Here is a 13,032-nt window from a genome sequence, read left to right on the forward strand (position 1 = left end):
TTTGCATTAATAAAAGAATGATGTTGAGTTTTAAGTAGCAAGTTACATATTGCAGCGTCTATCAGCCAGTTTGCTTATTTTCGATGGAGACAGCGTGCCTGGAAAAAATATTTGAAAAACGATCACTTTATTCTATTTGGAAAGTCGAAAATTGTTCACCATATACCTTTCACAATTTTAAGCGTAATATCTATGTTTTCAGAACTTTATTTTCGTTTTTATTTAAATAAAATATAACAAGCTGGTTGCGCTTGGCGTTTCACAAAAAATAAAATGGCTCTTCTAACAGTAGTGATGGCAAAATACTTTCATGTACATTTTGTACTTTTTGATATGCTTCCCCCATCACAGTTCGCGATGGTTGTGGTGACATTTACGAGTCTGTGGTAGCGATGAGGATGAAATGGAACTTTGAAATTTTGGCAGGGTAGTGATGGCAAAATACTTTCGATTTTTTTTTTATATTTCATAAGTTCAGTACTATGTTCGCTGTTCGCGCTTACTTTATTAAAACGTTTCAATATATAGCAGATAAAGAATTTGCTTTATTTTAAAGTGTAAGAGGGAATGGCCCAAAATTATCAATTTAAAAATATTCCCATCCCTAAAATAAGCTCGTAAAGAAAAGCAACCGTGGATTTTTCACTTGTGAAACACGAACTTAATACCGGAATTAGAGAGTGAATTAAAAAGGGTATCGTGAACGAGTTTCATTGTGGAACAGGAACCTACATTTATAGAAAAGCATTTTAAGTGAATCGTTCCCACTGTGCAATATTTCCTACTAAAAAATACAACTACGGTTTCCTACCCAGCTGTCATATTTGAAGAGAGAAACCATTCAAAAGAGCGGAGAACCTGCACGTGTTGGGTTGTTGCCGATTCAATTGTTTTCTTCTACGTTTCGAGAATAGTTTTTCAATAAATATAAATTAAAGATGCAACACGATGATGTGAGTAGAAATAAGTTTAAAAACTACAACAAACAAATAACTTTTTGGTTTTACATTGGCAGGTGGTATGGAGCATCATTAACAAATCGTTCTGCTCGCACAAAGTCAAGTAAGTTTTACGATTCATACATGTTTGTTGTTATTGACCTGTACTCATGTTCTGAAAACCTTTCCTTCAATCGTAAACCAATAGAACAGACACCCGTACATTCTGCCGCCATGAATATAATCTTACAGGTTTGTGTACCCGACGAACGTGTCCCTTGGCCAATTCACAATATGCCACTGTGCGTGAGGAAAAAGGTATCATATACCTGTATATGAAGACAGCGGAAAGAGCCCACATGCCTAGCAAGTTGTGGGAACGTGTAAAACTTTCGCGAAACTTTGAAAAGGCTATCCAACAAATCAATGAAAATTTAGTATTTTGGCCCAAGTATATGATTGCCAAAAATAAGCAAAGATTTTTAAAAATTACACAATATTTAATACGAATGCGTAAACTGAAACTGAGAAGGCAAAAACTTATAGTACCATTGTCAACAAAGATCGAGAGGCGTGAGACTCGCCGTGAACAAAAGGCTTTGATTGCAGCTAAAATAGAAAATCACATAGAAAAGGAATTGATGGAACGTTTAAAACGTGGCACATACCAAGATATCTACAACTTCTCTCAGGCTGCTTTTAATAAGGCTTTGGCAGCCGAAGAAGTTGAAGATGACGAAGAAGTTGAGGAGGATATGGAAGAAGAACAAGAACTGGAACATGAAATGGATAGTGAGGTCAGGAAAAATCTACTCGATGAAGAGTTTGTTGAGGCTGATTCGGAAGAAGAAATTGACGACGATGATGATGACGATGAATATAGTGATGACGAGGATGCCATTAGTGAATCTGGTGAGAAGGAAGAAGTGGAGGTTGATAGTGATTTTGAGGATTCCGACGATGATGATGTTGGCTCCGACATTGAGGTAAGTATTGCTCTAAGATAATTGTCAAAAGTGATTAAAATGACAAAAATCTTCAATGCAAAACTAATCGGTTCGGTATAAAAATGTTGATTTCCAATTGGGACATCTAGCTCAATGCTATGGCAAAAATGGTAGACTTGCTCAAAAAATTTTATTTTTTTGTTTGCCTTTAAATTGATGTCAATTTGTCGATTTTGACCAAAAAGGAATTTAATTCATTGAATTTGGCCAATAACAAAAATCGATTTGGCCATCGCATATTCGTAGATTTGGAAAACTAAAAGATTTCGAATTTTATTTTTTTTTTAAGTAAGATCTTATCCGGTCAGTATTGTTATGTTGTTCCCATGTGTATTACACATTGTGCAATGGCCCGTTTCTCGTCCTCCGATTAATACCTGAACGGAGGATAAATCACCGATTTGGTAATATTTTTTTATGTGATAAGCTGTTTTACAGACACGATAAATAATACGAAGATATTGAGAAACCGGCCTTAAGAAAGACAAGTTACACCCATTGATCAGTAGATAAGAGAAATCAATAAAAATTCAAAATATAAAAAGTCATCTTTCCAACAATCGCATTCAAAATCATCACATAAGTCAAAAAGCCGATTTCTTGTGAAAAAGTCTAAAGGTTAAAAAGCCAACGTTTGAAAAACTCGAAAGTCGGTTTTTTCAAATTTTTAAAAAGTTAAAAAAAAATAACTTCATGGTTGCTAAGTGACTTTAAATTGTATAAAAGTTGTTAAAAAAAAGAAAAAAATCTAAAAGTTCACTTTTAAATCCTGATAACTATCACGTGTTCTGGGTCTCACCGCACTGTATACCACACCATACACATTCTCAAAAAGTTAGTTGGTCTGAGTCACACGTGAGAACACTTCTGATCGATTTTTTCTGCAATCCATTTAATTTCAAGACAAAAACTATAAAATACCTATTTTGTCGGTACAATTACAGTAGAATGGAATAAATCGTAAGAACAAGCCCTTAACATATAAACCAGTCAGAAGAAATTTTTGTTCAAATTTTATATATTTTTTTAAAATCGTATTTCGTGGTATGTGCAAGTGATATAGCTCAATAAAATGAGCAAAAAAACCATTATAATTTCAGAATCTGTTATTTATTTGTGTTAAAAATCTTTGCTTAACTTTGGAAACTACTTAACACAGGAAAAATGTTGGTGTACATTTTTAAAGTCTGTGACGGGGTGAAGTGTAGTCCGGAACACCTCTTAAGTGTGACCTCACGAAAGCAATGCATGTTTGAACCGGAACAGTAATAGGATTAAAAACAAAAACTAAAATCCAAATTGAGAGATACAGGTGACGTGTAAACACACGCGGAGTGGATATTAACAGGATCCATATTAAATTATTCATCCTATGGAACTAAACTATGAAAATCCCTTAAGTCGTGTTATCGAGTTTGGTCAACATAAAAAATTTAAAAACGTCAGAAGTCGATTTTGAACATTACAAAAAGCTGATATCGATTTTTTTTTTTTTTTTTTTACAAATCGATTTTTTTTATTTTTTTTTTTTACAAATAAAAGCCAATTTTTAATTTTTGGATTTGTAATATAATCTTTCCCCATAAAGATGGTTGAACTCCTTGCAGAGTCCAAGTTAGGTTAGTTAAAAACAAATTTCAGTTTTAGTTTTTCCTGTCTCATGTCCACTATCCCTGTCTCTTGTTCACTATCATTAAGACATCCGTGTGGGTATCACGGTTGCCTATCGACTCTAAAATGATCTACTAATATAAAAAAAAATACAAAACAAAAAAACTTTATTTTGTAAAAATTTTTTCCATAGAAAATATTGTCCAAATTTTGTTTCTATAGAAAATTTTCTCTAAATTTTACTTCTATAGAAAATTTAGTCAAATTTTTATTTACATAGAATATTTTATCAAAATTTTATTTCTATAGGAAATTTTTTCAAAATTTTAATTCGCTAAAACATTTTGTCAAAATTGTATTTCTATAGAAAATTTTGTCAAAATTGTAATTCTCTAGAAAATTTTGTCAAAATTGTAATTCTGTAGAAAATTTTGTCAAAATGTTATTTCTATAGAAAATTTTGCCAAAATTTTATTTCTATAGAATATTTTCTAAAAATTTTGTTTCTATAGAAAATTTTCTCAAAATTTTATTTCTATAGATAATTTTGTGAAAATTTTATTTCTATAGACAATTTTGTCAAAATTTTTTCTATAGATATTTTTTTAAAAACTTTATTTCTTAGACAATCTTGTCAAAATTTTATTTCTATCGAAAATTTTCCCAAAATTGTATTTTGTTAATTTTTTTATTTATTCATTCATTTTTATTTATTCATTATTCTATAGAAATTTTATCAAAATTTTATTTCTATTTATTTCTATAGAAATTTTTTTCAAACTTTTAATTCTATAGAAAATTTTGTCAAAATTTTATTTCTATACAAAGTTTTGTCAAATTTTGTATTTACATAGAAAATTTTATAAAAATTTTATTTCTATAAAAAATTACTATAGAAAATTTTGTCAAAATTTTAATTCTCTAATAAATTTTGCCAAAATTGTATTTGTATAGAAAATTTTGTCAAAATTTTAATTCTCTAGAAAATTTTGTCAAATTTTTATTTCTATAGAAAATTTTGTCAAAATTTTATTTCTGTTGAAAATGTTGTCAAATTTTTATTTCTATGGAAATTTTCTCAAAATTTTATTTCTATAGAATATTTTCTAAAAATTTTATTTCTATAGAATATTTTCTAAAAATTTTATTTCTATAGAAAATTTTTTAAAATTTTTATTTCTATAGAAAATTTTCTCAAAATTTTATTTCTATAAAAAATTTCTGTAGGAAATTTGTTCAAAGTTTTAATTCTCTAGAAAATTTTGTCAAAATTGTATTTCTATAGAAAATTTTGTCAAAATTGTAATTCTCTAGAAAATTTTGTCAACATTTTATTTCTATAGAAAATGTTGCCCAAATTTTATTTCTATAGAATATTTTCTAAAAATGTTATTTCTGTAGAAAATTTTCTCAAAATTTTATTTCTATAGATAATTTTGTCAAAATTTTATTTATATAAAAAATTTTTTCGAAATTTTATTTATATAGAAAATTTTGTCAAAATTTTATTTCTATAGAAAATGTTGTCAAAATTTTATTTCTATAGAATATTTTCCAAAAATTTCATTTCTATAGAAATTTTTCTAAAAACTTTATTTCTTATATAATTTTGTCATAATTTTATTTCTATAGAAAATTTTCTCAAAATTTTGTTTTTATAGTAAATTTTGTCAAAATTTTATTTCTATAGAAAAATTTTATTTACATAGAAAATTTTGTCAAATTTTTATTTACATAGAACATTTTATCAAAATTTTATTTCTATAAAAAATTTTCTCAAAATTTTATTTCTATAGAAAATTTTCTCAAAATTTTATTTCTATAGAAAATTTTTTCAGAATTTTTTATTTCTATAGAAAATTTGTCCTAATTTTAATTCTATAGAAAATTTGTGAAGTACCCTTTAGTTGGCGGGAATATTTTTCAAAATCTACCATTTTTTGGTAGAATTCTACTAACTGTGGCAACCGTGGTGGGGATTCGAAAATAATTATAGAAATTTTAAATCAAAGGTGGTCTAAATCTATTTGAATTTTCAAAATAGCTTTATAACACTTTCAAAACTTAATATGTTAGTCAAGCTATGTGTATTTACTGTGACGAAGAAACTTATTAGTTTTTTTTTACCCTAACTTTCATCCATGCATGATTTGCGTTGATGATTTTTATCAACATGATGTTGCAAAAATTGTCTCTAAATTATTAGTACATTAGTTCAAGGTGAAAAGTAATTAAAATGAAAAATAAAAGGTTTAACAAATTGTATATAAATGTTATAAAAACTTTCCATTAAAAAAAAGCTATTCACAAGAAGCCAAGGTTTTATTTTTTAACCCAAACGTTTTTTTAAACAATTTGATGGACAATCAGAAGAACGTGGAAAACTATTTAGGAAAACCCAGTCCAATATGTATGTCCTTGTAATAGCCCATAAAGCCTATTTTTTAACAAATTTTTATTCATCTGAAGAAATGAAAATATTAAGAATAAATTATGATTTTTTTGTATTAGGCATTAAGAAAATAGAATGAAATTTCACTATTGACGACTTCAAAAGCTTAAATTTCAATATTTTGTATTTTATTAATTTTTAAAGTCCTGAGAGAAAATTGAAAGATGTATAAATTTGATATATTTTGATAGTTAAAATGGAATTAGATCCTATTTGATCTCAAAAATGAGAGAGAAGGGACATAGAATTAGATATTTCAGACGATATTGTCAGATTTTTGTATGGTATTTTCGTTATTACCGCGTATACAGCGGGTTTATCCGCGTATGTTTGAAAAGTGAATGCAGAAAAATGTAGGCCGATAATTCGATTCCTGTTTTTGGAAATTAAATCGCGCAGTGAAAGCAACGAGCGTTAGGCTTTATGCATAAATGACGACCCTCACATACTTCCTTCTCCAATACAATGGCATATTTTTCGTGAACATTAGGGAAGGGGAGGATTTCCTTCTTTCATAGAGTACAGCACGTACATAAAGGATCCTCCTTCTTACGGCCAAGTCCGAGCACTAAGATACACTATATGTGAAGTTACTTAGAGAGGAGCTTTAAAACTCCTCGAAATCTATTGATGAAATACCAATTAGTCGAAACTACTATGGTAGAGGGTATAAAATATTAAATTTATGAGTTTATTTTGCATTCGCGATATTCTTAATAGACCTCACAATAAGTTAACCATCCGCACAGTGTTATGTTAATCAGTATACTAAATAGTTAAATATTATGTTATTTAGTTTATACAATAAAAAAAAAGCGTCTATAGGAAAAAAACTTTATCTTTTTCATATCAGTAACGAACAATTGTTGTTGTTTTTGGATGTATGTGAGTCTGATGCATGAGCTGTTCTCTAGAGCTTAGCAAACATATTGTTGACGCTGCTGCACTTACTGCTGTAGTACACACAAGATATACGGACTAGCAGCATTATCTCTCTACCGTCAACAAAAATCAATGTTTTTTTCTGCTCTTAGCTGGGGTCGGTATGAAACGCTACTACGTTTATTGTTGTTAACAATAATCTGTATCGTTTTAGTTTTTGATATTTTTTTTTAATTTTGTATTTTTGCTTTCATTCAGACGTGTAGTGTATTATTTTTTTTTATCATTACTATGTGTATGAAGGAGACCTGTAAAGAATTTCATTCAATAGCATTTAAACAGTCTACTATCTACCGCGTTAAGATCAGTAACGAATAGCTAAAGTGTCATCTGTTGTCTCAAAATACAAAAAAAAAAACGTGAAATAACAAAAATTCTATATCTCCGACAACAGAAAGGCATACAATAACGGGGGCGTCGTTGTATTTCCGCGCAAAAACATAATTAGATATTATTAAAGAAATAAACGTGATATTATTATTATTTATTTCGTTTACCAGAAAAGTGGGTGTGTGAAAATATTTCTTTTTGTCTTTTCGAGAATAAAAAGATATAATATAAATTGAAGAGAAGATATAACATAAACTCCATCACAAAAATATTTGCGTGAAGAAAAAAATTAAATATAAAAAAATTGTGATCAATTATAAATTATAAAAATTGTTTTAAATGTTTAATCAAAAATAAAAGAATATTAAAACTGTCCCAAATTGGTAGCTGAAACGAAGTGTCTCCAATCCAAACGACTTTATTTTGTTTGATTGATAAATCTGTGGATGAAATAAATTACTTTTCTGAATATCTTGAATTTTGCTGCATTTGACCAAATTTTGTCTTGACTTTAAGTAGAACCTTCCAAATGTTACCTACTGTTGTTTGGCCCATTCCCAATGTTAATGATTTTATTCAGTGCATCCATAGTGGAACAATGCACAAATGTAACCTACTGCTTTAGGACCATGGCAATGGTTTTATCCATCCATAGTAGCATATTTCTTAGACCTCTCTCTTATCTTTTTAAAATTTGCCATATGATTGGCATCTGGCGAATTGGTAAACTATGAACGAAATCCGGAACGTGATTTTTTAAACATTTTTAGTTTGCATTTGCGGTACCGAGTTTTGTTGGTACATCCATGGTTTACGACCGAATTGTTTTTGTGCCCACGACTTTTGGAGTAGCATCCCAAAAATAAGTCCCACAAATTTCGATGAAATGAATTAGAGGCTGTCACTGCTGCCCATAGGGTCTAAGGATTTCTGAAAGCCATCATTTAGCAAGGCAAAAAAATTCATTTTAAACCGTTGTCAGTAAAAAACGAAATAAGTTTCCGAACAACCCAGTACAGTAGGCAGCACTTATTGCCTGCCAACATATGTGTTATCACAATGAATTGAATGTTTAAGTGAGTCCGGATTAACAGGAGGTCACATTAACATAACCTAGGTTAGGTTAGGTGGCAGCCCGATGTATCAGGCTCACTTAGACTATTCAGTCCATTGTGGTACCACATTGGTGAACTTCTCTCTTATCACTGCGTGCTGCCAGATTCCATGTTAAGCTCAATGACAAGGGACCTCCTTTTTATAGCCGAGTCCGAACGGCGTTCCTCATTGCAGTTAAACCACTTGGAGAAGCTTTGAAACCCTCAGAAATGTCACCAGCATTACTGAGGTGGGATAATCCACCGCTGAAAAACTTTTTGGTGTTCGGTCGAAGCAGGAATCGAGCCCACGACCTTGTGTATGCAAGGCGGGCATGCTAACCATTGCACCACGGTGGCTCCCACCTACACACAAAAAATTTTTTTTCTGATTCAATCACGAAATTAATTGATCCAATTAATTTTTTAATTTAAATGTCTTCAATCACAGAAATGATAGTATCAACTAAACTAAACTAAGGTCAATTAAAAAATTAATTGAAGGTCAATTAAAAAATTAAATAATCAAATTAAAAAATTAATTTATACTATTAATTGTTGTGATTGATTTTTGTTTCAATTAAAAAAATTGTTGATTCAATTAAATTTTTAATTGAATATTTTTTAAAACTCAATTAAAATTTTAATTGGAAAATTTTTCGTGAAATTTTTTTCTGTGTAGCTAAAGCACAATCGATTTGATTCTCATTTTCTTCTTGGAGTCAAGATTTTTTGGCTTTTGGAACTTCAAAGGTTTGAGTTCCGTTTCCATTGTGTGTTGCACCCCTTTCACGGGCTATTTTTAGATAATTTGCCACGAGAAGTGTACCAGCCAGTGTTGCCAATATTGGGGATTTTCCCCCAAATTGGAGATATTTTTTGAATGGGGTGAATGGGGACGAAATTTCTGAGTTGGAGACTTGGTGGGAATTTCCATAAATTTGGGGATTTTTGTGGGGATTTTTTTCGAGAACTCGATTTAATCTTTTTTAACAAAATTTTATTTCTATACAAAAATTTCTCAAAATTTTATTCCCATCTAGAAAATTTTGTCAAAATTTTTTCCTATATGGAAATTTTTGTCAAAATTTTATTTCTATAGAAACTTTTGTCAAAATGTTATTTCTAAGGAAATTTTGGTCAAAATTTTATTTCTATAGAAAATTTTTTCAAAATTTTATTTCTATTAGAAAATTTTCTCAAAATTTTATTTCTATGTAGAAAATTTTCTCAAAATTTTATTTTCATATAGAAAATTTTGTCAGAAGTTTATTTCTACGTAGAAAATGTTCTCAAATTTTTATTTTTATATAGAAAATTTATGAAATACCTCTTTGGAAAATCTACCAAACAATAAAAAAATCTACCAACTTTGGCAATGTGTTACCATCCAATTTTACTACTTGAATATTTAGAAGTAAATTTTCGTTCATAAATACAAGGTGACCGAACTCCCATTTTCATATCTCCAGCATTTGGAAGACGATCATCAGTCTCTTGGTGTTCTGGTTCGAATTCTTGATCTTATTGCAGCTGGCCGGATTTGACAAAAATTTAATGTTTAAAGTATTACTATTTTATTTTACAGCAGAACCTTTTCCTTTATTTGTTTTTTTTTTTCAAAAAAAACTTGTCAAAAATAAATTGGAGATTTTCGGGAACGAAAGCATCATAATTTGGGGAAAAGAGCCAGAAAAATACTGGCAACACTGGTACCAAGCGAACGCAACGATTTTCATTTCTGAATATTTTAAAGCTTCTCCAACATTTCGTTCACACTATTCCGCTTTTGCAAACCGCCTTTCTAATGCAAAAGGGAAATTTCAAAGGTCAAAAAAGCAATTTCGGTTTTAGGTTCTTTTGTAAAAACAGGCAGTAGTTTGGAAGGTTTCGAATTCTGTTCTTAAAATTATACCTCGTATAATTTTGGCATATTGGCAACAAAATTTTCTATAGAAATAACATTTTGTAAAAATTTGCTATAGAAATAAAATTTTGACAAAATTTTCTATAGAAATAAAATGTTGACAAAATTTTCTATAGAAATAAAATGTTGACAAAATTTTCTATAGAAATAAAATTTTGACAAAAATTTCTCTAGAAATAAAATTTTGACAAAATTTTCTATAGAAATAAAATTTTGACAAAGTTTTCTATAGAAACAAAATTTGACAAAATTTTCTATAGAAATAAAATTTTGACAAAATTTTCTATAGAAATAAAATTTTGACAAAGTTTTCTATAGAAATAAAATTTGACAAAATTTTCTATAGAAATAAAATTTGACAAAATTTTCTATAGAAATAAAATTTTGACAAAATCTTTTCTATAGAAATAAAATTTTGACAAAATTTTCTATTGAAATAAAATTTTGACAAAATTTTCTATAGAAATAACATTTTGACAAAATTTTCTTTAGAAATAAAATTTTGACAAATTTTTTTCTATAGAAATACAATTTTGACAAAATTTTCTATTGAAATAAAATTTTGACAAAATTTTCTATATAAATAACATTTTGACAAAATTTTCTATAGAAATAAAATTTTGACAAAATTTTCTATAGAAATAAAATTTTGACAAAATTTTCTATAGAAATAAAATTTTGACAAAATTTTTTATAGAAATAAAATTTTGACAAAATTTTCTATAGAAATAAAATTTTGACAAAATTTTCTATAGAAATAAAATTTTGACAAAGTTTTCTATAGAAATAAAATTTGACAAAATTTTCTATAGAAATAAAATTTTGACAAAATATATATAAATAAAATTATGACAAAATTTTCTATTGAAAAAAATGTTGAGAAAATTTTCTGTAGAAATAAAAATTTAACCCAATTAAAAAAAAATTCAAAAAATTTTCTATAGAAATAACATTTTGTAAAAATTTGCTATAGAAATACAATTTTGACAAAATTTGCTGTAGAAATAAATATTTGACAAAATTTTCTATAGAAATAAAATTTTGACAAAATTTTCTATAGAAATAAAATTTTGACAAAATTTTCTATAGAAATAAAATTTTGACAAAATTTTCTATAGAAATAAAATTTTGACAAAATATTATATATAAATAAAATTATGACAAAATTTTCTATTGAAATAAAATTTTGAGAAAATTTTCTGTAGAAAGAAAAATTTTACACAATTAAAAAAAAAATTCAAAAAATTTTCTATAGAAATAACATTTTGTAAAAATTTTCTATAGAAATAACATTTTGTAAAAATTTTCTATAGATATAACATTTTGTAAAAATTTTCTATAGAAATAAAATTTTTAGAAAATATTCTATAGAAATAAAATTTGGGCAAAATTTTCTATAGAAATAAAATTTTGACAAAATTTTCTATAGAAATAAAATTTTGACAAAATTTTCTATGGAAATAAAATTTTGGTGATTTGTAAATAATATAATGAGATTTCAATAAATCTTATGTGAACTTGGCAACACATCGCGTCAGCTACCTTATATTAATATCTCCAACAGAAAAATATTTAATATAATGTCTACGAAAACAAACGCTCTGTGAAAAAAATTAATTTCTACATAACAATAACATAATATTAAAATTATTAAAAGAATCTAAAATCAAAATCCAAGTTAAATATTCAATTTTCTAAAGACTAAAGATTAAAACGACAACTTGCAAAATTTTGTTGTTATTGTTTACATTATACATTACCGACTTTAGATCATTTAGGTAATATACATAAACAGACAACAAACATATTCGAGTTTTAATTCATTTTGATACAAATAAAAATCACGGTCAACTACCGTCCATTAATGGGATGTTGTTGTGCATTAAGAAACCCATAAACGTATTTCGAATCTCCATTGTTTTGCATTGAAAGTGTTTTTGTGTTTTTGTTATCATAAAAAAAAGAAAACTAATAAAACAAAACAAACTCCCATTTAACTAAATTTAATTTATTAGGATACACCTGCTGGTGCATTTGTTCGAGCTCCCGCTAAATCTCCATCGAAATCTATATCCGGCAAATCTTCAACAACTAAAACCAGCAAAACAAATGGTGCATCTACCGCAAGTAAACCCAAAAGACGCCTTAAAAAGTCAAAAGTTGAAATTGAATATGAGATGGAAACCGAAACAAACCGGCAAAGGATACATAACTGAGGTAGTTTGTTATTTTGTCGTAGTCGTATTAATCGGCTGCAATTCAATTATGTATTTATAATTAAAAATGAAAATAAATTTCCCTTATATTTTCAATATACAAATGTATGTACCTTTATTACATTTTACTTTGTTTAATTTTTCTTTACAAAATAAAAAAAACTCAAAATTAGTTAATATAAATGTAAAAGAGAATGATATCGATATTTTAATAAATCAAATACAAATAAAATTTGGGAATATACAATTCAACGTCATTTGATAATGAAATTTTTATTAGCATATTTTATTTTTTGCCTCATCTGGTTAAAAAAAACAACACGAGTATTGAATGATATTCTAAATAATATGAAGTGTAGAACAACCAGTTTGACATGCTTCTCTTTAGCCTATGCACTTTGCGTGCAAACCATATAGGTTGGAATTTATTTTTAACGAAAGTAAATTTGCCTAACAAAAATTATTTATATAGGCAGCAGACGGATAAACCGACTAAAATATACCCTCATTGATGC

General features: G+C 27.6%; 1 protein-coding gene across 1 annotated transcript; it reads left to right on the forward strand.

Annotated features, from left to right (window-relative positions):
* The first annotated feature begins 829 nt into the window (after positions 1 to 829).
* LOC142228745 (protein MAK16 homolog) lies at positions 830 to 12,764 on the forward strand. The gene is made up of 4 exons (XM_075299251.1): positions 830 to 953; positions 1,016 to 1,062; positions 1,147 to 1,924; positions 12,317 to 12,764. The coding sequence occupies exons 1-4, from the start codon at positions 939 to 941 to the stop codon at positions 12,515 to 12,517; spliced, it is 1,041 nt and encodes a 346-aa protein (XP_075155366.1). The 5' UTR covers positions 830 to 938; the 3' UTR covers positions 12,518 to 12,764.
* The last annotated feature ends 268 nt before the right edge of the window (positions 12,765 to 13,032 follow it).

This window comes from Haematobia irritans, chromosome 3 (assembly GCF_050003625.1).
Source record: "Haematobia irritans isolate KBUSLIRL chromosome 3, ASM5000362v1, whole genome shotgun sequence".
Classification (NCBI taxonomy): Eukaryota; Metazoa; Arthropoda; class Insecta; order Diptera; family Muscidae; genus Haematobia; species Haematobia irritans.